The sequence below is a fragment of the Megascapheus bottae genome, chromosome 17 (genome assembly GCF_031878675.1).
Source record: "Megascapheus bottae isolate mThoBot1 chromosome 17, mThoBot2.hap1, whole genome shotgun sequence".
Taxonomy (NCBI): Eukaryota; Metazoa; Chordata; class Mammalia; order Rodentia; family Geomyidae; genus Megascapheus; species Megascapheus bottae.
The window spans coordinates 2,079,849-2,107,657 of NC_143525.1; the positions used below are offsets into that span (position 1 = coordinate 2,079,849).

Consider the following 27,809-nt stretch of genomic DNA (forward strand, 5'->3'; position numbering starts at 1 on the left):
TCCAACCATCTTTTAGCTGATGCCCTGGGGTTTTTAGATTTGGGGCTGAATGCTGAACAGAAATGATTCACAGTAAGAGTCTTGCACAGGGAGACCGTGTCTTCTGCCTGCCTCATGCCCTTTACTATGCACCCTCTATTTGTCTCAAAGGAGATCGTGTCAAGGAATAAAGCTGACCTTTGGGAGTTAGAATCTGGATATAATGAAAAAGCAGGCTCTCTAAGAGCTCCAGGTTTGGCTGCTCAACAAAATAGTCCTGAGGAACCCCTCCAGATGCAAGATGGCACAGTTAGAGAGAGTAAGTGGCATGAAGATGACGTCAGAGCTGCTGGATCTGTACAGAAGCAAGTTCCCAATCCTTTGTTGAAAAGCTATGGGCCTACAGAAGCTGTTCTGCACGACCTACACAGGTGAGCTGTGAATATCAATTAAGTAAGCCAAGACTCTAACACACTCCTATTGATACCTAACTGCCAAATCCTCCTCAGGTGGTGACTTGCACAGCCCTGGTCAAAGGACTCCAGCTCACCCTAGGCCAGAGCTGGGAGGTGGACTGGGGGAGGCCTTCCTTGATGGCAGAATCCCACATTCTCTTCTACTCCAGTGCATTCTCAGGCCCCATGTAATTCCCATGTAGCAGCTAGGAGGGAGTCTTCCAGGACTGGACAGGGAAGAGACTGTGATTATAATGTAAGATTAACCACCAGCTCCCAAGGAGGGTGTTTGCTTAGCAGTGACGTTATGAACACAGATTTGGGAACTGGAGAGGAAAATGATTTCACTGCCTTTGTTTCACCAACTGTTCAGAACTGTTTCTTAGCAGCGCAAAGGAGAACTTCACTTTTTCCTGAGCTTGTGGGGAATGGTGTACAGGCTTCAGTGGGTTTGTGAGAACTGAGTCCTACTGTCAGCTGAGATGGGATACCTAAGTAATGTAAATAAAGCCAGCATCAATCCCCTGGATCTTGCCCCTGCCTATGATAAGCCTCCAACCTCTCTGTTTCCTTCCCATAGCTTGGTCTCGGTCAAGGGTCTCCTCCACCCCATCTGAATCACAACATTTCGTCCCTCAACTTCCCTTTCCAGGCCAAGACTGCTTCCTCTCCATTTGACAGAAGGGAAAACTGAGACCTCAGTGGGTCAGGCAGAAAAAGTCTCACAGTTAAGTGCTCACAATCTTGGTGGGCACTGGAAGATTCCTGTGGTCAGTGTGGAGCAAAAGTTCCAAGAAAGGTTCTGTTTTCCAAATGGACACAAGAAGAGACTGGTGCATCCCTTAGCCCAGCCACTTCTCTCTTCTGATTCCACCTCAGACTCATTCAAGCAGTTCTGCATAGCTCAGCTCCCCTCTTACCGCTTCCTGTCCATGCCAGCATTGCAGCAGCCCCACTTCCCAGTTCAGAAAGGCCACAGAGGGAATACAGTTCACGTGGCCAATCACACCACCCTTAGAGGCAGCACCAGGGCCTGAACTGAAGGCTGTAAGAGTGGTTTCATTTCCCACTCTGCTTCTGTTTTAGCAATATCCCATCTGCTTCTCTTGCCTATTTTTGTGCCCACTCTTACCTAACCCTTGTCCTATACCTTTGCCATGATGGCAACAGGCTAAACTCCATTGCCCTTAGATATCCTCATAGATAACTTTACCCACTTGGTGTGTATGGGTCAAAAATGACTCTATTTTCGTGTTTACTTTTCTCTATCTAAACCTTCATCTTATAACCCACAAGTGCTGAATTTGCACCTTTTTAATCTTTACACCCCCACATTTCCACTTGCAGAAATTGCTGAGTGGAGATTCTATTGAAAAAATGGGGTATGGAATACACAATGGAATTCTACACAACCATCATTAGGTGAAGTAGTCAGCGCCAGAGAAACATAGGTGGCATGTTTTCCTTTATTTGTGGCAATTAAAATGTGCCTATAAATCTACAAGTAAATAAATATACTGGATGATAATTTAAAAAATGGCAGGTGAGGCCAAAGAAGGATATTCTAGGAAAGGATCAGAAAGGCTCAATAGCTATGTGCATCTGATCCCATAAATTAATATTTATTGACATGAACTCCAGGAAGTAGAAACACAAGTCTTTTTTGTTGCTATTTCTGTTTCCATTTCCTTTTGTCTTGTTTGTTCATTCATCTGTGTTTGGGAGGGCAAGAGGGGCACAGAAATGGAGGGACAAAGGCTGATCAAATGCAGCGGTGGTACTCACTAGACACTATGTTGAAAGGCAACTATACAATTTGTGGGTGGGGTGGGAGGAAAAACTGGGAGAGAGCTAGGGAAGGGGTAACTTTGGTCAAAACCAACATGCTCTTTATCTGATGTAAGTAACAGTAACACTCTGGACATCACCTTTACAATGACAATAAACAAATTTTAAAAATAGATTCTATTGAAAATATTATAGGAGGTATGAAACTTCTCACATCTTTCTTCCAGCAAAGGTCCTAACTTTATTGTCTCTCTTCCCCATGCTTTCCGGAACCTCACTGGGTCTTCTCTGTGACACAGAGAAATCCTGCTCTGCCCCCTCTTGTGTGTCCATATTTCAGAGCCTCATCAAACTATGTCTGGTAGTCAGGAGACCCCAGCACCTTTAGAATATCACACAGTAACTGCTGTCATTACTGGAAATAGAGAACTCAGCATGAAAGTCCTTAATCAAAGAATGAACTACCTCGCTCATATTGTCAGTAGATTTAGAAAATCTACTAAGAGAAAATGTGTTTATCGATACATGTCCCTAAAACTAAGATTACTAATACACACTTACAAAAATGTTCTAAGGGTTTATTATTGTTTGAACATGAAATGTCTCCCTATGCTGAAGGCTCATATATAGAAGTCTTGGTCCGGTAGCTAAAGGATTCCAGTTTTGGAGCTTATTGGATCATGAAGGCTCAGGCCTAGCAAACAGATTAATCTACTCATAGATTGCTGGAATGGTGGGGAGGTGGTAGAGGCTCGGCGGTAGGGACCTGGGTAGAAGAAATAGGTCATGGAGGCAGTGCCATTGGAAGATGTATCTGGCTTCTTCCTCTCCCTCTTTTCTTCCTGTCTGCCATGGAGTGAGCATCCTTCTGCACTGCCTGCTGCCATGACATTCCACCACACTTGGGCCCTGCGTGATAGAAGTGGCCAGTCTTAGACAACAACCACTGAGACCTTCAGCAAAATTAACCTTTCCTTTGATGAAGCTTTTTCTCTCAGGCATAGGTCTCAGCATCAGAAACGGACTTAGTCAGAGTTCTATGTGTATACCTGAAATACAATCGATAATCAGAAGCTAGTCCTTTCATTCCTGTCATTTTTCTCCCTAGAGAACCTTTCGTTCAGAGGCAATTAAAAAGATCAACAATACCAATCATTAGACAAGGAGCCCAACGGCCAGTCCCTTTGATGATGGATCGTTTTCCCTCAAAGACACAGATGACACCACGTTCAGAAGTCCATGAATCTGACACAAAGTCAACAAAGCCTAGAGTATCAGAGACACAGTGGTCTCTTGATAAAGCAGATGGAACCCCCCCCAAAGGTGAGGTCCAGTGAAACCATGTGCGCACGTGTTTGTGTGTGTGTGTGTGTGTGTGTGTGTGTGTGTGTGTGTGTGTGTGTGTGTTCTGGTCCTAGTTATTCTTTGGCTTAAAGTCAGGGACTGGGCACTGTCCCTGAGCTTCCTTTGCTTGAAACTACTGTGAGGAAACAGAATCACAAGTATTAGGAAAGATCAAATGGAGGAAAGGAGAGAAATAGAAACCTCAGCAAACCAGATCAGGCTTTACCCATGGCTGCAGAGGGTCGCCATGTAACACCAGGCAACAAAGAGAGGAGAAGGTCTGCTGCTTAGAAGAGTTTGTCAAGGACACATGTTGAATGATGTTGAGGTCAACAGAAGCAGACCATCATGTGGACATTATGATTAACGTTTAGTTCAAAGGGCATATTCACATTTATTGTGACTGAAAGGAATGACTTAAATTTAAGTGAATATGGAGGCAGGGGTGGGGATGGGGTACTGGAGGGAGGTGTTTCCAAGAAGTGTTCAGGATGCTAGTTCTCAATAAGGGGCTCTGGGGAGGGAGAGGGAGTTGAGTGCACTATGCCACCAGATTGCACTATAAAAACAGCAAGGCAGATTCCCATCATTTGAAACCCTGAAGGGGTATGAAAAGTTGAGTGGTGTCAGAGTCTTTGTGGCTCTTTCCTGCTGTCATAGAAGCCTCAAGGGGGTCACTGGAGCTGGGATTCTCAGGGTCCAAGTCTGGGTTGGGCAGGGAATTGAAAGCGAAGCCTCACGTAGCCTGTAGCAGTGGGATGGCCTTGACTCCTATGTGGTGGCCTGTGTGATTTCTGTTAGGGGATGGATGAAAATCTTCTGAAAAAGTTTTTCTAAAATAGACTAAAAAGGGTTGGACGCGGTGGCTCACACCTGTAATCCTAGCTACGCAGGAGGCTGAGATCTGAGGATGGTGGCTCAAAGCCAGGCCAGACACTAAAGGCCATGAGACTCTTATCTCCAGTTAATCACTAGAAAATGAGAAGTGGGGCTGTGGCTCAAGGGGTAGGTGGTGGCCTTGAACTGAAGAGCTCAGGGACAGCGCCCAGAACCTAGAGTTCAAGCCCCATGACCGATAAAAAACATTTAGACTAAAAAGGTTAAGACAACAGAGATCACTAGAGATGGAGTCATCTAAGGCAGGAGCCTGAATGTCTAACTCCAGATGCCCCTCCATTTCCTCCTAGAGTTCACTTAGTAGAAAGCAGGAGAGGAACACAAGGAGGTCGATGAGAACAGATACCGTCCCTTCACCAGGTGCAGGGAAGCTGTGGGAAGCTCAGCCTGTGGATGCCCAAGATGAAGCTGTCACCGAAAATGGAGCAAATATCCCTACGATTACTGCAGAGGGAATCTGTTCAACACCAAGCAGGAGAGGGGAGGGGGCAGGAAGGAGGGCTAAAGTTTAAGTTCAATTTGTCATGAGCACATGCTGAATTGAGTGTGGGCTGACAGGAGCAGGCACTCATGCCAACAGATGATGAAAAGATTTAGGTCAAAAGGTGAGAAGACAGACAAAAAGACAGACAGACACACGAGGAAGTGCAGGGGCGCACTGTAACAGAGTGTGAGTGTTCTCATAGGGAGAGACACACCACTCCTTGGGCTGCTGGGGAATTTGTATGGTAAAGACAGGGGGTCTGGCTTCAAGGTTATTCAAAGCTGGGTGCTTTGCCTTTGCTCTAAGCACTCCTGGCCTGGCCTTACTTTCTGAGCTTCCTTGTAAATATGCATTCTGCCATAAAACAGACAGACCCGTGTCTTTGAGATAGAGAGGTGCTCAGCTTACCTGTACGCTGGGGTTGGCAGCTTAAGTTTGGGAAAACATTTTTCTCAGGAAGAAATACACCCTGTTGTCCCTCTCTAAAGCAATGAGAGTAGCATTTTTAAGTTTCTAAATGGCATACTTCTGAGCTGCCTTCACTAAGCTTCAGTTTCCAGAATTTATCTGCTTCATTTGCCCCTAAATGACTTTATTCCCTTAATCTTAAGGGAAGTACACGAAGCTCTTGTATTTGCTGTAAACTGACTGCACCTCCTGATGGAAAAGTGCTGATTAAATAGAATTGCATTTTTTAAATGTCTTTATTCTCTTCACATAACAGTCACGATTCAAAAAATCAATTTGTGAGTGAAACAAGTCTTATTTAATGTCACCCCTGTCAAAAAAGGATTGCATTATCTCATTTGATTTTAAATTCTAAGGGAATTCTTCAGTGGTATTTTTGAATAAAATAGTGTCTCGGAGTAAGAATAAAACCCATATGAAATATTTCACATATCAGAAGCAAATGTAGGGGAATGGTTATAAAGACAGAGCAGTCAAAAGTAGGTTTTAGATAGACTAGTTCACTCCTTTTACCCTTGCTACTCAGAATGCTGACCTCTAAGGATCACAGTTTGAAGCCATCCTTGGCGGAAACATCCATGAGATTCTTAATTTCAATCATTAAAAAAAAAGCCAGAAGTGGGGATATGGTTCAAGGGGTAAAGTAACATCCTTGAGTGAAAAACCTAAGAGTTAGTCCCTGAATTCCAGGCCCACCTTCTAAAATTTGTCTTGTATAGGTCTCCATTGCATGCTCTCGTAGCCTTGAAGTACTCAGAGATAAGAAGCCAAGAGACAATGAAAGTTCAGTCTTTATTCCCAGCCACTAAAGCCCTTGATCAATACTGGAAAAAGGAAAGCAAGTTATGCACAGCGTCAGATCAGGACTTGATGCAGAATCCTCCCTATCAAAGCTCATGTTTCCTCCATTGCACTACCAAGAATGCTTCACTGTCTGCAGCTGATGTGGAATATGGTTTAGAGTGGGACATTAAATTCATAGAGATGTTGAAAAAATAGACATTGTATTTATTTGTATATTGATGTTCCTTCTTTCTTTCCTTTACTTACAAGTCAGAGAAAGATCCAAAAACAGGGAGACAAAGCAATCTTTCCTTTCATCTTCTTGGAAAAAAGAGTATTTGCAACAGAAATTCACTCAATTGCTACTTCTAGAAAAGCCTTACATCAAAGACCCAGAGCCCCTCCTCAGGAAAAGATGGCACCAGGATGAAGTGGAGGAGGAAGGACGTTTGATTGAAATCAGAGATTTATTTGGCCCAAGGCTAGATGCTCAAGAAAAATCCCCAACGGTCATACTGTATGGGCCTGCTGGAATTGGGAAGTCGACTCTGGCCAGGCAGGTGAGAGGAGCCTGGGAGGAAGGGAGGCTATATGGAGACCGCTTCCAGCATGTCGTCTTCATCAACTGCAGGGAGCTGAAGCAGCACGTTGAGTTGAGTCTCGCTGATCTTATTGAAAAAGACCCAGCTGTCACGATGGCTGACATTCATCAGATCCTGTCTAGGCCCAAGCAGCTGCTCCTCATCTTAGATGGTGTGGATGAACCACCACTGATTTTAGACAAGAAGATATCAAGCAATAGTCCTTATTGGCGCCAGCTTCTGCTGGTTCCCATACTATTGGGCCGTTTGCTTAGGAGACGCATGCTTCCTGAGGCTTCCCTGCTCATCACATCCCGGACCACAGCTCTAAAGAAGTTCATCCCTTTCTTGAAGCAGGCACGTTGTGTGGAAGTCCTGGGCTTCTCTGAGTCCAGCAGGAAGGAATATTTCTACAAGTATTTCCCAGAGAAGAACCAAGCAATCAAAGCCTTCAGCTTGGTGGAATCAAACCCAGCACTGATGAGTCTGTGTCTGGTGCCCTGGGTGTCATGGCTGGTCTGCACGTGCCTGAAGCAGCAGATGGAGAGGGGGGAGGAGTGTCCAATCACCCCCCAGACCACCACGGCCCTCTGTCTGCACTACTTTGTCCAGACTCTCCCAGCTGAGTTCCTGGGGACCCAGCTCAGGAGGCTTTGCTGTCTGGCTGCTGAGAGCATGCGACAAAGAAAGAGCCAATTCAGTACAGATAAATTAAAGAAGTGTGGTTTAGAAGAGGAAGTCATTAACAAGTGCATAAGCATTGGTATTCTTCAAAAGGACCAATCTCTGATCTACAGCTTCCCTCACCTCTGCTGCCAGGAGTTTCTCGCAGCAGTGTCTTATGCCCTAGACGGTGCACATCCTCACTTTCTCCTAACATCAAGATTCTTGGTGGAGATGCATGGAAGTCCTTTGCTGTTTGGAGTGCCAATCATTCGGTTCTTATTTGGTCTTTTAAGTGACAAAGGGACAAGAATGATGGAGTACATTGCCCATCAGATGCCTCAGTTAAGGAAAGAAAAGCTGCTTGAATGGACACTGAAGACTGCTCAGCTCCAGCAGCCATTTCCAGTGGAAACGCTTCACTATCTCTATGAGACTCAGGATGAAGAGTTCCTGACCCAAGTTATGCAAGGTTTCCAAAGAACTAGAATGTGCATCCGCACAGACAAGGAGCTCCTGGTGGCCACTTTCTGTATTAAATTCTGCAGCCACGTGAAGAGGCTTCAGCTGATTGGACAGCAGAAAGGAGAAGGGAGGATCCCTGGGGTAGTTCTGTGAGTATCCCTCCAAACCACTTCCTACAGCTGCTCTGTCCCTCAAGAGCCCCAGATAAATGCACCAGAGCCCCTGACTCCAGGGGCAGGGCTCTGGGTGGACATCTTTGGTGACTTCTAACTGTGCAAACTGACTTCCATTGTCTGTCCACCCAAGAGCTTTGGTACAACTGTGTGACAGACCCTGCTGAATCCTGCTGTCCTTCTTCCCAGCTCTAAGACGGCCACCATTTTCTCTTTCTGGCACTTTCGCATCTTTCTGCTGACTTTCCCATTGCCCCAACTCTCTCCAAGAGTCAGACAGTCCTGCCCCTGAGCCTGGCTCTTCATTTGCTTTCTCTGCTGAATTGTCATTCAGGCACATTAAGACACTCCCTTTCCAGTTTCAGGGACCTTGGCCTTGAGATCTTCCCGGATCACCTGAGAATACAGGTGTCTGAATGGCAATGTTGAACTCTCCTTGCAATCCTCCTGCTTGTTTATGTGTGTTTCAGGCAGTCAAGTTGAATCAACATGTGAACCTAAAATTATAATGCTCTCTAACCACCCAATACTCAGCTTCCTTGCCAATATCCCTTCCTTGGCTTCCTGCCTCTTACCCTGCCAAGCCTTTGTCAGTAGTGTGTTTCTTCATAAAATCCCTTACTAAGCATTGAGTTTTCCAGGCCTTACCAATCACGAATTGAAAGGCAAAATCCCCAAAGTGCTCAGAAACTAGGAGAGAAGACAGACATTAACCAGCAGTCCCCGTTCAGGCCCTGAGACCCCAACACCAACAAAAGTGCAGAGAAAAAAGTGTTCACACAAGGGGGCCAGAAAGGAAAAGAGCCTCAAAGGAAGAAATCATCTACTTATTTGAGTTCTCTCTTGAGAAACCTGATAAAACACTGTTCCAACTGGCCAAGTGCTGTTCCCTTGGTGAGCTTTATAGCTGATACCAACATTGGCCTGTATTTTCACATGTAAACTTGCTTACATTATTCATGGTGATAGCATGACTTGACGTTGAAGCATGTTTCTGTAGCCATCGCAAGTGTTGGTGGCTTCACATGAGTTTTCAGAAGAGCATTGATCAGGCATAGGACAGAGTCCGGATCATGACGATGGAGCCAGGAACCCAGGGCCCGAGAGTTTGGAATGGATGGTGGCTTGTGGAGATTGCTGAGGATCTTGGGAAAGTTGGAGCTTCTGCTGCTGAGGGAGAGTCAGGTGGGACGCCCTGAGTCAGCCAGGCAGGGCAGGGGGCCAGAAGGAGGCTGCTGACACAGAAGTAGTGAACACTGCCCCTCGCTCTGGGACAACCAGAGATAGGAAGCAGTGATAATAGTTGGGGTGGGGGCAGAAAAGTTTTCCAGGTTACTCACTTCATAATGAAGCCTCATGCATTTGGATAATCTGTTCTTGTTTTTTCTTTCAGTCAGTGCTATACATGCATATAAAAAGACATCCCTTACATATTTTATTCATCGATTTCCTTCATTGTGTGAATTGGAATAACATAGTTTTAACTTTTCCTCTTGATCACAATTGGACCACTGTAAAGTTTTTGAAGCATATATACTGTTTATATTTCTGAGGCAGTTAAAAATTTAAACAGAACCAAGGCCCCTGGAAGACTCAGAAAGACCTCGTAATCCTCACAAACCCTCTTCAGCTACAGATACTATTTTTACCCCAGTTTTCCATCTGAATAAATTGTGCAGGGCATAGAGCCAGGCCTCCCATTCAGCTTACTTGGTGCAGACCTTCATCTCCTTGTCCCTACATGACTATCCAGACTTAAGGGAAAACTGAATGGTGGGAGACATATTAGAATCTACTGAATCAAAGGGTTGCTGGACTAGTGAATTTAGATATCTGAAAAGACACAAAAATGTCAATATGTAGCTTGAAGCAGAACTTAACAAAGGGATGAGGAGCCATGCAGAGGAGGGGCCAGGTGTTGGGGACAAAGGACATTTGTGTAGGACCGTCAGTCCAGAAAATGGACATGACCAAGGAGGCCTGATACCCAGGGAACAAGCCCTGCTCAGTGGAACCAGGCCGCACATCTCAGATTCTGTGTACCCATGAGACACCTCTCCTGGCCCTCTCTCTCCCTCAGGTCCATGTGGGCCCCACTCACTGATGCCTCGTGGAAGGTTCTCTTCTACACTCTCAAGGTCAGTGGAAGCCTGAAGGAGCTGGACTTAAGTGTCAATCCGCTGAGTTGTTCTGCAATGCAGAGACTGTGTGAGACCCTGAGACACCCCCAGTGCCACCTGGAAACCTTGCGGTGAGTCAGAGCTGGGCTGGGCTCTCCCTGAAACAGAGAGGGACAAGAGATCAAGAGCAGAAGCCCGGTAAAGAACTTGGCTTTGTCTCTGAAGTCATCAAATATTCATTGATCCATTCTCTGACCAAGACTGGGAGCGATGCTAGAGTTATTATGGTTGACAAAGATCTTGACAAGCCCGACACAACTGGTTCACACCGGTCTTCCTAGCTAATCAGGAGGCTGAGATCTTAGGATGAGGGTTCAAAGCCAGTCTGGGCAGGAAAGTCTGCGAGACTTTTATCTCCAATGAAGCACTAGAAAATGGGATATGACTCCATGACTCAAAGTGGTGCAACGCTAGCCTTGAGCAAAAACACTGAGTGACAGTGCCCACACCCCGAGTTCAAGCCCATGTCCAACCAAAAAAAATCTTCATAGAGTTAGCTAAAGATAGTAATAAATGAGGAATTCTAAGAGATGTTTAAGAACAGATAGAGAGGTACACCTGTACCTGCATGCTGACTTTCTGGGTCTTCATCAACATCTCAACCCTCGAAGCAAGAATAAACAGTTTGTCTGCGGACATGGACCCCAATAAGGTCCTCAAATGGCAACAGCCAATACATGCTTTATGCAACCCAGCTTAGACTGTGAACATGAACAAATATAATAAATAAGAGGTGCTGGTGGAAAGGCAGTTATCATATGACAAAGATGATAAGGGGATTAAAAAGTGGGGTGAGCTCTTTGACATCCAACTGAAAGAAGTATAACCTGACCCTGCTCTCAGGCTCCTCCCTCCTCCTGGCCTTCCCAAAGTGTCCCCCACTGCACCCTCTACAGCTGCCTGTCTCTTCTCCATGTGCTGCTCCAGATCCAAACACTACCTCCTCCTCTGCGAGATCCCAGACACCCCAAATGCACCATATTCCACACTCGCCATTCTGTCAGAACAAAACCTATGTCTCTCAGTTCCCGCTACTTCATTATCAAGAATCAGTAATAGGAAAGCATAACTCTCTTACCTAAGAAAATCAAAGAGTGATTGTCATTAATGCACACAGTTGTACACAGACACACATTGCGCACACACAACACACAAAGGAACACACACATTTTGTCTGTTAACATGAGGGCCACTTTTGGCTTCTGAGATCAGCTGTTCACATCTCAGATTCTTCCTCCTTTTCTCTCTCTTCATCTCAACACCACACCTAAATCCTCACAGCTGTTGCTGACTTCCCATCCATCTTCCTGAGATACATGTGGGTTGATGAAGGGAAGGGAAGGCCAGAAAGTTGAGACCAAATACCAGTGTTCAGCAATCCCAGGAAGATTAGTGATTCTACCATATCTCTAATATTTAAACCTTTCTAAATGTGCAGATCATGAAATTGAATCAATGCTGGATACATAGCAGGCACACCATCAAGAGAACTTGAAGCTACATCTGACCTCAAAACCTGATTTCCCTTTACCCAATGTCCTCTTTTATCCTAAGCAAGTTGATTCCCTCTTGTGATTCTTGGTCTATGAACAGGGAAAGCTCAGGCTTCTCTGAACAGCACGGTTGTTGAGCTCTCCAGATCCAGGATCATTCAGCTAGGATGCAGCCCTCTGGGTCCAGAAGCAGGCTAGTGGGTCGCCACCTTGATTCCACTGGTTTGGCAGCTCCCCTTGGAGAGACCTCAGTATCTACCCAGAGGAGGCAAGGAAAGTCAGAGGGTCTGACACAGCCAACACAGCATGCCCTGGTGAGACCTGACTCTTGCCATGTCTTGATGTTTCTGTGACATCACTGACTCCAAACCTCCATACCTACTGGTGAGCCCAGAACGTGCCCTCAGTTCCACTGAATGTGTCATACTCCTCTCAACTGTAGTGATTGTATTAAAAACTCACTGACTGGTCTCCTGAATAAAAAATTCACATAATGTTGACACATCTTTCAGGCAGCTGTTTTAAATTAACGTTTCAATTAACAATTAAAACGAGGTGTAAACAAGAACACTGAGTAAAGCTTTACACAAGGTTGATATGAGGGGTCAGGATTCCTGTGAATCTGATCCAGGTGAGAAAGGAATCTGGCTGAATCCTAAGAACTTGTCAAAAAAAATAAGAATTTAAAACCTCCTAAGCCAGGAAAGCCTTTTTTCCTTTAATGACACCTCTGGATCCTAGAGTCATGGATCCGACTCCAGGTAGAGAGAGGAGCATGGCTCAGGACAGTGAGCTTGTGTGTCTCCCACAGGCTGGCCAGCTGTGGCCTCACCTCCAGCTGCTGCCAGGACCTGGCCTCTGTGCTGCATGACAGCCCCAGCCTGAAGGAGCTGGACCTGCGGAACAACGAGCTGGGTGACACAGGTGTGCAGCTGCTGCTCCAGGCGCTGAGGCATCCTGCCTGCCAACTCAAGCTCCTGCTGTAAGGCCATGGGGTCCCTTCTAGCCCAGGCTCAGGGGAGGGCAGAGGGGAAGCTGTTGATGGCCTTCCAGGGGAAGAACAGGGACAGCAAAGGCACAGTGAGTCCAGCTGGGCCACTTGCTCCCAAACCATGTGACCTGGGCAAGTCACTCTCTTCTCTGAGATTTAAATCCCACATCTGTATTATGGGAATGCCACTTCCTCCACCCGGATTGCAATGAAATAAAAATGCACTTAAAGGGAAGGTGACAGAGAGGCAGATATGGTAGAGAGATTGTGTTATTGAGGCAGTGAGGTTTTGGAGGCTCCCAGTTCCCCTCACTGCAGCACCTCTGCACCCATTCATTGGTTCATGTATTCATTCACGGCATGGCTCCTGTGTGCCAGGCCCTCGGTCAGACCCTGGAGATGCAGTGGAGGGCCCTGCCCTCCTGCAGCTGGCACACTGGGGAGGGGAGAAGTGTTGATCAGCACCCAAATGCATATTCATGAACTATTCTGAGTACTATTAAGCAAAATGCAGATATTGTAAGAGTTTGATGAGGGCACAGGTTGGAATTAGATCAGTGGACCTGGAAGGGCTTTAGGCCCGAAGGAGACACAGGAGCTGACCAGGCCAAGCGGTTCAGAAGTCCATTAAGTGGCATAATGAGCAAGAAATGTGGAGAAGAGAGAGCAGCTGGAGCCCTGGAGCCTGGACAAGGCCGTGTGTGGCTGCCACGGAGCAGGCCCCAACCCTGCCGTTCACACCTGCCGGGATCTTCTCAATTTCCTCATGTCTGTCCTTCTCCAAGCATCCTTTCCCATGCTGTCTCTCAACTATTGCTTCCTTTGCCCACTTCTCTAACCCAAGCTGACCATGCTGGTAAATGAGGCTTTCTGCAGCTCCTGGCCTGGTCCTGCCATGTGTTCAGAGCACTGTAGACTCCATATTCAGAACCCTGTCCCCCATGTAGCAGAGAGGATCCAGGAATCTCATGCTTAGGGTCTTCCCTCAGCGTCCTTCAGCTTCAAAGGCATAATCAGAGCAGATTAATAGCATCAAAAATGAAAAACAAATGTTAGCTCAGATTCTCCTGCAGCTGAAACTGACCTTCACAGCCAGGTGAACTTCCCTTCCCAGTCTATACCCTGCCAGGCCCTCAGAACCACCCTCTGCTTCTCTGTCACCTCTCTCTCCAGTGCTGGTCTCTGCCAGTACCTCTGTATTCAGGTCCTACTTCAACAGTAACTTGACAGACTGACTACTTCTCAGGAAAGATAGCTTTTAGAAATCTTGAGAAGGTTTCTACCTGCTGTCCTCATAAAGCCCAGGGACTTGTAAACAGAGAGCAACTTCCACTGTCAGTGCTCCATTGCCTTCCCAGAGGAGAACTGCCTGACAGAGCCCTGATGATGATAAAGGGCCCTTGGACTGCCCTGTGCTGCCCTCTAGCCACAAAGCAAGAGTGATCTGTCCCAGGTGAGGGACAGGGTTCTACAGACCCACAGAGGATTGGAATTCTCCCATGTCCAGTGAAAGCTGCTGCAGCTCCTGGTACCTGTACAATGGAACCGGGTCTTCTTTGATAGAACTTCCAGGTTCTGAGGAGACATCTCAGACTCCTCCTGTGCCCAGCTCTTCTATCTGCAGATAAGGTCTAGGCAAAGTCTCTTCAGGACCCAAGCAATGCCACCCAGCACAGGGAATGCTGCTGGTCAGGTCTCAGATTCTAGCACAGGGAATGCTGCTGGCTTTAGCCTCACATTCTAGCAAAGTGAGCAACTCATCCATGGTTCTGGCTCTTTCCTTGGATGACATGTGAGACACTTGAGCCCTAGAGAGTATAAAAGCTCAGCCCTCTTCCCAACACTAGACAGGTCCAAAGAGTCATGCTGGGTTGAGAATTCCCTTCTAGATGACCAAAGCTCCGCTGAGACAATCTTGCAGCTAGTGTGTCCTTCTGCCCAGTCCTGCTGCCCTCCCTTCCTTTCACCTGGTATTGGCCCAACATTACTTCCTGGTCAGCCTCCTGAGAGCCTGATTCCCAGGACCTGACTGAGACAGATACCTTCAGCAGCTCTCAGAGTCCAGACCTGAGCCCTGAGAGCCTGGAGACCCTGTGATATGGGAGCCAGTAGAAACAACTTCCCTTTGTGCTTACAGAGTGGACCAGACCTCTCTGAGTGACACAGTGAAGAGGGAACTGGAGGCCCTGGAGGAAAGGAGACAAGAGGGGCTCAAACCCACACTGTGGTAAGGTTTGATCTTTTGATAGTGTCCTAGAGATCATAGTTTCTTATTTTCTTAACGTATACCCATGTATACGTTTACCGATCTTCTTCCTGTGCTTTATCTTCCACTGTATCAGAGATTAAGAAGTGGAGAGATTCATTGCATGCCAGGCTATATTTGGACACAATAAATCAATTTGTGATAGAGATGTTGATCTGCTCATAAAAGCAAAGTTTTCACATCTTTCTAATCTCATAAATCCCTTCCCTCTAATACCCTGGTGTTGGGCTGAGAATTAACTTTCAATGTGCACATTTCAAGGACATTTGAAGCCCCCAAACTGGGGAGGAATCAAGATGGTGGCCTTTTTCTGGCAAGGATGCATGGGTGGACAGAGAGCCATTTACTTAGCAGTACCTACAGGAAAAGCCCAGGACCTCAGATACAAAAGGTTTGAATTTTCAGTGAGGGTACATGTGAACAGACCTACAACCCCCTATGACTAAGGAAGAGCAAACATCTCTCTGTGTATAGGAAGACAAGTGCAGTGACCCCTACAGCGAGCGCAGATGGAGGAGAGGTAGATGACAGCACCACCTCATTCAAGCAACAGAGTCCAAAAGCAGGTATTTGAAGGGATTGGGGAGGGGTAGCTATGCGAGAGTACCTTCTCCATCCACTGACTATGACGTAGGCCCAGGAAGATTCCCCACCTGGAAGAGCCCTGCTCAGCCAAGACCATGTTCTCCTAGAGCTTGGGGAATATCCTTGTCCTCTTTCCCAGCCTCAGAGACTGGTGTTCCCAGCCTCCAGCATCTGTATCCTGTCTCACATCCTGCACCAAGGTCTGATGTTTAATTTTGGGCATCTGAGTTCTGGGGATCTCTTCTCGATCCATGCCCATCCATCTTCAGAGGCAAGATTCTCTTTCAGCTTTCCCCCAGATCACATGCTGGGAAGAGCAAGACTTCTAGATGAGTGGGAAGGGAGGTGGGCAGAAAACAGGCCAGCAGGAGTGTGGGATGGGAATGCAGAAAGACATCACAGCAGCAGAGACAGAGGCTGCACATCCATTGGTGACAGGAAGTCCAGGTTTGAGAAAGGCCCAGCCTGGACCTGGCACAAATACCTGAGAAGGTCTCAGTGGGCAGCCTAGAACTGGCCGGTGTCCTTCTCTTCCAGAGGGAGATGCCCCACAAGAACCAGAGCTAGAACTCATGTGTGTGTGTGCTGCCTCACTAAGCATCCAGCCCAGGGAGCATCTGGGAACAGAAGATGACTTCTTGGGTCCCCTGGGGCCTGTGAGTACTGAGGTGATCGACAGGGAGAGGAACCTGTGCCGGTGAGTGAGACATTCTGCTACCCAGACAGAACTCTTCCGTCAGTCCTGACTCCCCCTTGAAACACAACGTGTTTTTAGTGGGTGCTTTCATTGTGGGAGAATTGGCTTGTTATAAAATCCTCAAGCTTACACAAAAGATGAACATGTCAGGAACCTCTTTGTTTCATGATGAAGCTTCAGTGATCACTTTCCAAAGTAGTTTCCATCAGTTTCTTCCTCTTTTCTTACCATGACAGTATTTTAAATCCAGATGTTAGAGGGTTCATTCACCTTTCATTATGTCACTATACATCTCAAATGGTGTAAATAAGGACCTTTTCTTCCTAATCTAACATATAATTTTTGCCTCTAACAAGGCTGAAATTTATTTGACTTTTCCTGTTATTGAAAGCCAGTCTGGTTCAGCTTTGCTCCATTGTGTGAAATGTGTTCTTGCGGATAATTTGTTCTAATCAGCTTCTGAGCAAGTGCTGCCTCATTGTATTATTGTTGATTTGGATTAAGTGTCTCCTCACTTGCAGACCTGTAAGGCATGGTTCCCAACAGGTGTGGTTACTAACCCATAAAAATATGGAAACTGAGGTCAGGTTTGCGCCATTCTGTGAAGTGTGTTCTTGCTGATAGTTTGTTGTAAGTAGCTTCGGATCAAGGGCTGATCACTGTATTTGATTAGTTTTCTCTCTTTGATCCTATAGCCTGTATGTTCCTTCCTTATGAATGAGCTCTATGTGCAAAGCCCCTTTATTGCTATGAACTCCTATGAACCACGAGTCACATGGCTACCCTGTCCTTCAGGGGCTCCCAGCCTCACCAGTAACAAGAACCTAACCCAACCTGCTATCACTCATCACTCACTGCCCCAGACTCCAACTGTCCCAGCAGAGAGGACCATCTCCCCCCCTCCACTCCATGAGAGAAGCTGCCATCTGTACATGCTGCCTCATGTTGGATAGGAATCCCTGGGAAGATTATTTATTTATTTATTTATTTAGGTATTTATTTTTGTCCTCCTGGCTTGAACTCAGGGCTTGAGCACTGTCCTTGGGCTTTCTCAAGGCTAATCTTTACCACTTGAGCCACAGCACCACTTCTGGTCTTTTCTGTGTATCTTCGTACATGCTAGGCAAGCACTCTACCACTAGGCCAAACTCCCAGCCCCTGGGTAGAATATTTTGATCTGTGTTCAGCTACAAGGGATTATCCTGAACAATAGCATGCAGTTTTAGTCATTATTGGTACAATTCCCCCTCAAGAAAGAGTACAACTTTAAAGAATAAGAACACTTTGCCATCTTGTCATGATTATCATCATGACCAGTTAATAGCTGTGGGCAGTTGCTCCCAAGCAAATGTTCAGCTGTTGATTTGCTTAAATTGCTCCTCCCTTGCAGCCCTTTAAGGGATGGTTCCCAACAGATGTGGTTATTGACCCACTTAAAGGTATGGAAACTGAGGTTAAGCTAAATGGCTTCCTCAGAGAGCAGAGGAGCCAGGACTAATCCCACAGCCTCTGGCAGGAACAAGGTTAACAGCTCTGCTCTACCCAAGGGGCTTCACTGTGTTTGGCATCCAGGAGGGGCTTGGTGCATTTGAATGGTTTGATGTCTGTCTCTCCCCCTTCCCAGGGTTCACTTCCCTGTGGCTGGCTCTTACCACTGTCCCAGCATGCGTCTGGGCTTTGTGGTGAGCAGGGCAGTGACTGTCACCATTGAATTCTGTTCCTGGAGCACATTCCTGGATGAGACTTCCCTGCAGCACAGCTGGATGGTGGCGGGGCCTCTGTTTGACATCACCGCTGAGCAGGGAGCTGTGTCTGCTGTGCACCTCCCTCACTTTGTCTCCCTCCAAGGTAAAGAACACAAACATATGAGGAGATTGGTGGTGATGAGGGTCTAGAAAAGTGATATAGTGTACTACAGAGGGTTAGGAAAGAGGACGAGCAAACTTGAGCTTCCTAGCAAGGTGGAAAGCATTGTGGAGGTGGAGACTGAGACTGTTCTGCATGCCCCACTTCCCTAAACATAATTGGAAGCATATGTCTCCAAGCTGAACAGTTATTTCTGCCTGCACTTACCTTGAAGATTCCCAAAGATCAAACAATGTCCTCAAATATAATTTGCTAATATTTTTTTCAGTATTTTTATAGCCACAGTCCCATCAGGAAACATGTGATACTCTCAGGTCATCCATTTGCAGAGGTTTCAAACACATGTCCATGTTCAAAGGAAGGCCTAAGGAACTAACATAGAGTATTTAGTACCTAGAGTCAATCATCAATGAGAAGTCATCACCACCCAGCAGGCAGAGAGAAGTCATAATGTTTCCAGGCTACACCTGAGATCTGGAGCTGCCAAATAATGGCTCAGAAAAGAAAGTGGTGAAAATATCCAACTGCACTCACCTCTAAACATTTCTCATAAGAGATACAAGTTCACAGTTCTAAGCTCATGCAGAATGGAGGGCTCATCTCTACCACCCCAGCACTCAAGAGACTCAAGCAGGAAGATGACTAGTTCCAGCCTGAGTTACATATCAGGACAATGTCTATAAAAAAAAGGAAATGTCACAAAAATACCAAAGTACCATAAATGAAAATTAGCAGAAACCTGCAACATAAGAATGGCCCATTAAACCCTCTGTCACTAAAATTATTAGAAATAGGACATCAATAATTACCCAAAACATGCTTAAAATGTGGTTTAAAAATGATCCTGAAGTAAGACATCATTACAAATGATAAATTAGATACAGGTGGGATGGACAGAGAGCAATGTTTTAAAAACATTTTTAAAGTATTACATTATTTGGAGGACACCATGGTGAGTACTACTGTATAAATAACTGGAATTCCAGAATAATATGTCTGAGAGGATGACAATAATGCAATAATAAAAGAGATAATTCCCAAGAGAATTCAAAAGTTACTGTGAAATGAAAGATGTTTCACAGGAGAACTTAAAAAAAATCAACAACACAAATAGAAAGAGGGGGATAAAGCAAAGATGAAGACAAATCAACATTATGCCAAACTCCCAATCCTAAATCTTAAGCACAGGTCCCTGCATCCAGAAGGGCAGCTTACCGAGAGGTGTGATGACTGTCCCCTGAAGTGTAACAGTGGAAGTCAGAGCCTCCGGGGACAGGAAGTGCTCAACTGTCCCCTCTGTTCTCTGCCAGGTGAGCAGGTGGACATGTCCCAGTTCCAGGTGGCCCACTTTGCAGCGGAGGGGATGCTGCTGGAGAAGCCAGCCAGCGTGGAGCCGCATTGTGCAGTCCTGGAGAACCCCAGCTTCTCCCCGATAGGAGTTCTGTTGAGCATGATCCCTGGCGCCAGGCGCTTCATCCCCATTGTCTGTACCACGCTGCTCTACCACTACCTCAGTCCTGACCAGGTCACCTTGCACCTCTACCTCATCCCCAGCGACTGCACCATTCAGAAGGTGACCACCGGGATGGGTCGGGGCAGGCTGGGCTCACAGGACACAGAAAGCTGCAGCTCTCCCCTGGAAGGAGAAAGTAGGAGCCTCCCCAAGGCCAAGCAGTCCTGCTCTCTGCTCAGCCCTGGTCTGTGGCTCTCACACAGGGCTTCTCCCAGCCTTGCTCACTGCTCCTTCACTGATCGCTTGGTAACTTCTTGTGACTTCTTTCCAGGGGTCAAATGAATGAGAACACTCCATGCCCCTGAATATACCTTTGCTATCCTCTTCCCTGTCAGTGGCCCTGTTACCATCTGCACATGGCAGAGGCCACGTGTGGTCTCTCCAGTTGGTAAAGTATGGGAGAAGAGGAAAGAGGGATACATTATATGGTAGCCATCCTTCACCCCACAAATGCATGGATGCACAGATGAGCCATCTCTCCTGCTTGGAGCCAGAATCTGTGTGGCAGAAATCTCCCCACATCACTGTGCTGTATCTCCTTAGGCCATAGATGATGAAGAAGGAAAGTTTCAGTTTGTGCGAATACACAAGCCTCCTCCATTGGACCCCCTGTACCTGGGCTCTCGCTACATTGTGTCTGGATCTAGGAAGCTGGACATCATTCCCAGGGTGAGAAGCCTGCTGTTTCTCTGCTCCCAGCCAGGATTGGGGTGTGTCTGGGAAAACCTGTGGGCAAATCTCCAGGCTTCCCAGGGACTTGGAGAAATGAGGAAGGAGAAACAATGAGAGGGATGTGGAGTTGAACAGGAATGCTAGAAACATAGGAGGAAAATGGTTCACTGGGAAAGAATGACCTCAGGATGTAGAAGAAGGTGAGATTGCTTGGGGCACTGGCAGTGCCTGGGCTACAGCTGGAAAAGCCTACCAGTCAGAGTACTCCATGAACACACCTGTAATTGAACCCACAAGGTATACTCTTCTTTATAGAAGATGAAACGTGCATAGGAAATTGGTGCTTCTCAGTTCCACAATGCTAAAAAGTAAATCCTGTAGGATTTGGTCTTCGGTTGGGTGAGTTGAGGTGTAAGGGAAAGGCCGAGGTCTAGGTTGCCCATTGTCAACAAGGAGGGACAACTCCATGTTAGGGAATCTCATCAATGTTTACCTCTATGGAGGGCATACAGAAGCCAACAGACAGCTGTACATAGTAGAGCAGTCACAGGGAGAGGGATATGAGGATGACACCTCTGCATCTCCTGTGTCCTGTGTCCTTCCTTCAGGCTGTAGACTTGGATCAGCCTTTGATGACACGGAAACACACTGTGAGTCTTGCATTCATTCCTTTTGCTTACACTTCTCTATGTGTCTCACACACACTCTTTGACCAGAGCAGATGAGAGGGGACACAGGCTTGAACCCAGGCTTCATAATGTTTTAGCCCCGTGCAGGTTTCCTGCTCAGCATCAGAGAAGCATCCTGACACAGAAGTGTGTAGATATACTAGGGATAGGTGAATGTGACAGTGACAGAAGCTGAACAGCAGCATCTGAGACTCAACACAGGGCACGTCACACAACTATACCACAGGAAAGGCCAAACCAGGACTTTTTTCATATATTTTTATTGTAATTAATAGAAGGGTTACATTATATTTGCCAGATAGAAGGAGCATTAATTCTCATACACTGATACCCTTTCACATGTCTTGGTCCCCATTTCCCTCCCCCATCCCCACCCCTCATCTTGTTTTCCGCCCTTCCCTATCCAATTTCAAATAACTAAATACAAATATATCCAATATATCAGATAACAAAGTGAGAGACTGTAACAATATGAGATAACCAAGGGACAGCAAAAGAGATGAGAGATAACATAGTACATTAAGGACAACAATCACTCCTTATATGGCTTTTCAAACCAGGACTTTTATTCTGGTATCTTGTAAAAGGTATCAAAGCCAGAGACCCAGATCATAAAGCTCCATCAATAAAAACATACACTGAATCAACAGATTACATTGAAGAAAACAGTGTAGGCTACTTTTTTCCTCTCCTTTGTCACAAACCATCTCATTTGCAAAAACTGTAAGTACAAGGGCAAATATTGACTCTCGTAAAAATTCTTTCCCAGAATAGCTATTAGATTTTTATTGTCAGGATAGGATGGGCATGACAGATCTTATGGACAACTAATTCAGAGTACTATAGTCTGACAAGAGAGTTTTGTTTTGTCCACATTTTTGTTTGTTGCTTTTGCTTTTGTTTTGCTGACCCAGGGGCTTGAAAACAAAGCCTTTGTGCTTTTCCTGAGCATTTTTTTGTACAAAGCTATCACTCTACCACTTGAGCAATATTTCTCCTTCCAATATTTTGGTGTTTATTGAACATAAGGGCCTTTCCTCCCAAGGCTGGCTTCACGTCATGATTCTCAGATCTCAGCCTCCCGAGTCACAATGATTAAAGGAGTGAAAATACTGATGTCACACTCATACTTATGTTTTAAGGGTGACAAAGATAAATAAAAGGCAAGGACCCAAATTAGAATAAAAGTTAATAAAGGATGTTGAATGATCAGAAAATCAATCTTACCCAACAAATCAGGCAGGAGCTGTCCACTTACAAAGACTTCAGCCTCTGAGGGACTCACAGTGATTTGAGTTTTGTGTGTCGAGATGGATCCAAAATCCAGTAGTTAGGAAAAAGTGGTATTCTTTTTTTCAATTGGAGCAGGTGAATCTACTGGTGAATATTTGGAAGTGTTCCTGCAGTGCTATGGTTTACAAGGGATAAAAGACCTGATTCAATTATTCCCTAACCCCATGGTCAAGGTTATACTTCAGTGGAGACAGTACCATACACCTGGGAGGTAGAACCCTTCCCTTGAGAATGGAGTTATTAATGTGGTTTAATATATATATATATATATATATTTGTTGTTAGTGGTGGTGATGGTGGTCATGGGACGTGAACTCTGGGCCTGGGCGCTGTCCCTGAGCTCTTCAGCTCAAGGCTGGCACTCTACCACTTCAGCCACAGTGCCACTTCTGGTTTTCTGGTGGTTAGTTGGAGATAAGGGTCTCATGGACTTTAGTGCCCTGGCTGGCTTTTACCCATGATCCACAGATCTCAGGCTCCTGAATAGCTAGTATTACAGGCCTGAGCCACCACACCCGGTGTTATATTTATTATATTTACTGATGAACCTCAATAACATTGAATGCTGTGAATTATAACATGATGATAATGAATGGAGTGATGTGGGCGGGGTGGTCAGGGAAGGCACCTCTGAGATGACACCTTAATTGAGACCAAAATCACAAAACAAACAAACAAACAGCTTGTCCATTAGGTGATTTACAGTAGACTTTTCAGAAAGAAAAGATGCATTCAAAAGCACAGATACCAAAACAAGCTTGACACTTACTGGTGGCAAGGAAATAAATGAGCCTAATATGGTAGAACTCAGTGTATTCCTCAAAAGATGGGGCCCAAAGGAAGAGGTCACCGGGCTCATTGGTCCAATCGGGCCTGGTGTGCAATTTGAACTTTGCTCTTAATGCAATGGTAAGTCCTTCACAAGGTATTAACCATAGTCATACTAGATCTTAATTACTTTTTTAATGCCCCAAGCTAGTTAAGCATGGTGACATGTCTTTTGAGTCCCAGTACATACAGACTGAGGCCAGCCTAAGCTACATAAACAAAATCAAGTGCTAGAAATAAAAAGGAAAGAATGCTTTGACTAAATAAACGAGTGATACACAGGTATAGAAAACCCCATTGCAATAGCGCAGATGAAAATTGGTGGTGGGTTGACTGCACAGCAAAGACAAGCAGGAAAGTTGGTGAATTTAGGGAAATTGCAACACAGGGAATTTCCCAATCCAAAAGGATGAAGTCTTTTTGTAACAGGTGTCTAAGCATATTAAGGTAGAACCAATGAGACATGGAGTATTTACTGCGATTACACATACTGAGGATGACATAAAGACTTGACACTTGAGTGCAAAGGAGAAGCTGGGGCTATTACTGAGATTGGGGAAACTGTGGAGAATGTACACACACACACACACACACACACACACACACACACACACACACACACACTGTATATTGTTTGGCCAACCCTGGGACTTCAACTCAGGGCCTGAACACTGTCCTTGAGCTTTTTTTCTCAAGGCTAGCACTCTACCACCTAAGCTACAGCACTACTGCTGGCTTTTATCTGTTTATGAAGTACTGAGGAATCAAACCCATGGCTTCTTGTATGTCAAGTAACCCCTCTACCACTAAGCCACATTCCCAGCCCAGGAAGAAGTATCTTTGGATTTGTGAGGAATCAAGAGATTTACTTTGACTGTGACTTAGGAAGGAAAACAAATGTAAAAATTCTGTTGATTGGAAATTGGTTGAGGTTAGGATACATTAGGAGTGAGGATATGAGGCGGAGACAAGAGGACTTGGATGAAGTGGGAAATTGGAAAGACTGGAAGCCTCCAGCATGGTAGAGATGGCGATGCCTTTGTATATATGAGCACACGATTCGCATGGTCCCTGACTGCACAAGGTGGTACCAAGCTGTGTCCTCATCCTTCTGATTTAGCACAGGTGATCTTAAGATGGAACCTGCGCATCCATAAAGCTGATGAGGGTCAAGAAGGTGGCACGGGGGAAAGGAATTGATAGATGAGTGGTAGCTTCTCACGTGGTGACTCTCTCACTCTTCAGGAGCTGGAGCTGTGCTACCGGAGCCCTGGAGTATCCCAGCTCTTTTCTGAGATTTCTGTTAGCCACCTGGGCTCAGGGATCAGACTGAAAATGGAAGACAAGAAATCCTGGACTCTAATTTGGGAGACCTTGCTGAAACCAGGTAAACCTGGGACAGGTCCCTAGAGTTCAGAGCTGGGAGACACAGAGTCAGTGAGTAGAGTGGATTGGGATGTGGTATATTAATCACACTTGACTGATGACAAGCAAGCAAGACCTCGGAGAAGGTGTGTGGCTTTTCCAAGCTAGGGAACAGATGATACGATCAGAATGAAACTCACATCCATCTGAGTCTAAGCTCCATCTTCTCTCTTTTGCATCCAGATGTCTCCACACCATCCTTGCATGAACACGAGATGCCTTTGACATCCATGTGGTCTTTGGCACATTTTCTCATATAGGCGAGATTGTGCAATGGAAGAGTTAGCACTAGATGGCTTTGTGGTTAGTCGTTTAAGCTAGGTTACCAATACCAGATTCTCATTTCTGCAACAGGAAGTATTATTGCCAAGAAGAAATCTAAAAATGATCGTTAGGATGACAAAAGACTTAAGGTCTGTTAGTCTAGTGTGAAACCTAAACTACCTCTCCATACCACCAGCCCCGTCAACTGTCAAACAGCAGTGGTCCCAAAGCCTGCACGCTTAGGCCTCACTGTGTGTAGAAAGGAGGACAGGCCTGGCTCAGCCATGGCTTGGGTCACCCACAGCTGGAGAGCTGGAGAACTGACTGGTCAGAATCAGGAGTTTCAACTCCATTCCTAGTGCTCACTCACCACATAATATTAGCAAAGTTACTAAGCTCAGTTGAGTCTCGCACTCTTCATCTATATAACCGGAATAGTAGGCCAGGAGCATGGCCTAGTGCTAGAGTGCTTGCCTACCTTGCATGAAATCCTTTGTTCAATTCCTTTCTGCCACATATAAGGAGAAAGCTAGAAATGCTGATCTGGCTCAAGTGGTAGAGCGCTAGCCTTGAGAAAGCTCAAGTACAGTGCTCAGGCCCTGAGTTCAAGCCCTAGGAGTGTCAAAAATAAAATCAGAAACATAGCAACACTTAGTAACATTTTTGGAAGGATTCAGTAAAATATTGTGCATGCCCTATGCATTTAAAAAAATAATTACAAGCAATACTGTTCTTGTTTTCCTAAGCCAACACTTCCTTCCCTCAGTCTTCATTCGATCCCTTCATTGTATGACCCAAAGCAATGCAATCCTCATGGAAACTCCCACTGATACTGAACAACGTGAGCCAAATGTTCTTCCATATCTCAAGTGCCTTCCCTTCCTCCATGGTTTACTTTTAAAAGTCTTAACCATCCAGATACTTTTAGATACTGCGTTTTATACACGAATCAAAGCGGACCGAGTATGTTTAGAAAGCAGGGATGTGAGGCCCACCTCCTGCCTGCCTCATGGTGGATCCAAGGCTCCCAGGACCACAAGTTGGGGTCCTTGTGCTGACTTCCTGCACTGTGAGGGTACACTGAAGTTAGGGGTTGTTCAAGCTCTCAGGGCACATTCACAGGTTAGCTCTGACCTCCACCATCCTGTCCTCAGGTTTTGTTTAAGCCCCATTATTGGTTGTTGCTGTTGCTTTTCAAAAAGAAATGTATTTCTTTTAAAATTCCTACTTTTTAAAATTAATTTTATTTTACTGTCAAGGTGATGTACAGAGGTGTTACAGTTATATATGCAAGGTAGCACGTATCCTATTTCCTAAGCCATAGAAGATCAAACATGGACAAGGAAATAGATTTCTCCTCACAATAAGGTATCAAATAGTTTAAAATACCTAGCAAGAAAATTAACTTGCAGCCAGGTATGGTGGCTTATGCCTGTAATCCTAGCTACTTAGGAGACTGAGATCTGAGGATCGATGTTCAAAGGCAGCCAAGGGGGGACTAAAGTCTGTGACCCTCATCTCTAATTAACCACTAGAAAACCTGAAGTGACTCTGTGGCTCAAGGGGTAGAGTGGTAGGTTTGAGCTTTATGAAGGGCTCAGGGACAGCCCCAGGCCCAGAGTTTAAGCTCCACGACTGACAAAAAAAAGAAAGAAAATAAATAAATAAATAAATAAATAAGGAGAGAAAGAAAAAGAAAGAAAGAAAGAAAGAAAGAAAGAAAGAAAGAAAGAAAGAAAGAAAGGGGGGACATTAACTTGTTTCCTAAGCATTCATTCTCAAATGAGAAAAACTTCATGTCTGAGATGATGGCGGAAACATTTCTATTGCTCACTCAGACATCTCCTCTCTATTTTACTCCATGATGGAAGCCTCAGGGGCTCAGGTTCTCATATGACAGGGAAGTGATCTGCTTACCTGTTGTATCAGGGTCCTGGAAGCCCTTCATCCTGATCCTAGCAGAACTGGTCTGTAGCTTGCATCTCAGAAGTGGCTGGGAGTTTCAGCATGTTTCATGTGTGTCTATAACTAACACAGCTACACGTGTCTTCATCTCTCTTTCCTTCCAGGAGATCTCAGACCTCAAACTACTCAAGGATCTTCAGTCCCCAAAGGTCAGTAACAGCTCCGAGGATATGGAGACACTAGTGTTTACCCAGGTGTACCATCAAGTCCTAGAAGGATGAGAAGAGGGGAGATGGGGGATCCTTTTGTGCCAGCCTCCCAGGATGCGCTGGAGAGGTACATGCTGGGTGTTGGTAGGTGGAAAGTTCCCCTCCATCTGCATTGCTTCTGGCCACGAAGGTCCTGGCATTCCCCACTCACAACCCCAGTTCCCCATCATGGCGCCCTCCTCCCTCCTGATGAGGCAGAATGCCAGACTATATGCTGGCATGAGGGAAGTAGGAACCAGCAGCAGAGAATGGGGAGACTTTCTTTGCTCATGCCCAGCGTCACGTTGGTCCTCAGGATATCTGGCCTTGCCACACTTTGTGGACAAGCAGCGGGAGCAGCTGGTGGCCCGAGTGACATGTGTGGACTCTGTCTTGGACCTGCTGCTTGGAAAGGTGCTGAGTGAGCAGCAGTATGAGCAGGTGCGGGCTAAGGCCACCAGGCCAGCCCAGATGAGGAAGCTGTTCAGCTTCAGCCCATCCTGGGACCAGACCTGCAAAGACCAGCTGTACCATGCCCTGAAGGAGACCCATCCTCACCTGATCATGGAACTCTGGGAGAAGAGTTCACACTCACACAGACCCTGAGAGCTCGGCATCGGAAATCTCAGCACCTGTATTTCAGTCCTGGCTCTGCCATTTTTTCTCAACATAACCACAAGTTACTGTCTGAGTTGCCTTGCAGTTCTAGAATTGTGGGTGAACCTCTGCTGGGCATTGCATGTCCAGGTCAGGACAGCTGCACACATGGCCTCCCAGGCTCTCAGAGCCCAAGGAGTCAACATCAGGGGTAGCT

General features: G+C 45.9%; 1 protein-coding gene across 1 annotated transcript; it reads left to right on the top strand.

Moving 5' to 3' along the window:
• Positions 1-155: 155 nt before the first annotated feature.
• On the top strand, positions 156-27,619 carry Nlrp1 (NLR family pyrin domain containing 1). The gene is made up of 13 exons (XM_090351467.1): positions 156-410; positions 6,473-8,056; positions 10,161-10,331; positions 12,565-12,735; positions 14,882-14,971; positions 15,485-15,576; positions 16,133-16,292; positions 17,917-18,140; positions 19,469-19,731; positions 20,215-20,340; positions 24,399-24,540; positions 26,912-26,956; positions 27,312-27,619. Exons 1-13 carry the CDS (start codon positions 274-276, stop codon positions 27,599-27,601), a joined length of 3,495 nt encoding a protein of 1,164 aa, XP_090207593.1. The 5' UTR covers positions 156-273; the 3' UTR covers positions 27,602-27,619.
• The last annotated feature ends 190 nt before the right edge of the window (positions 27,620-27,809 follow it).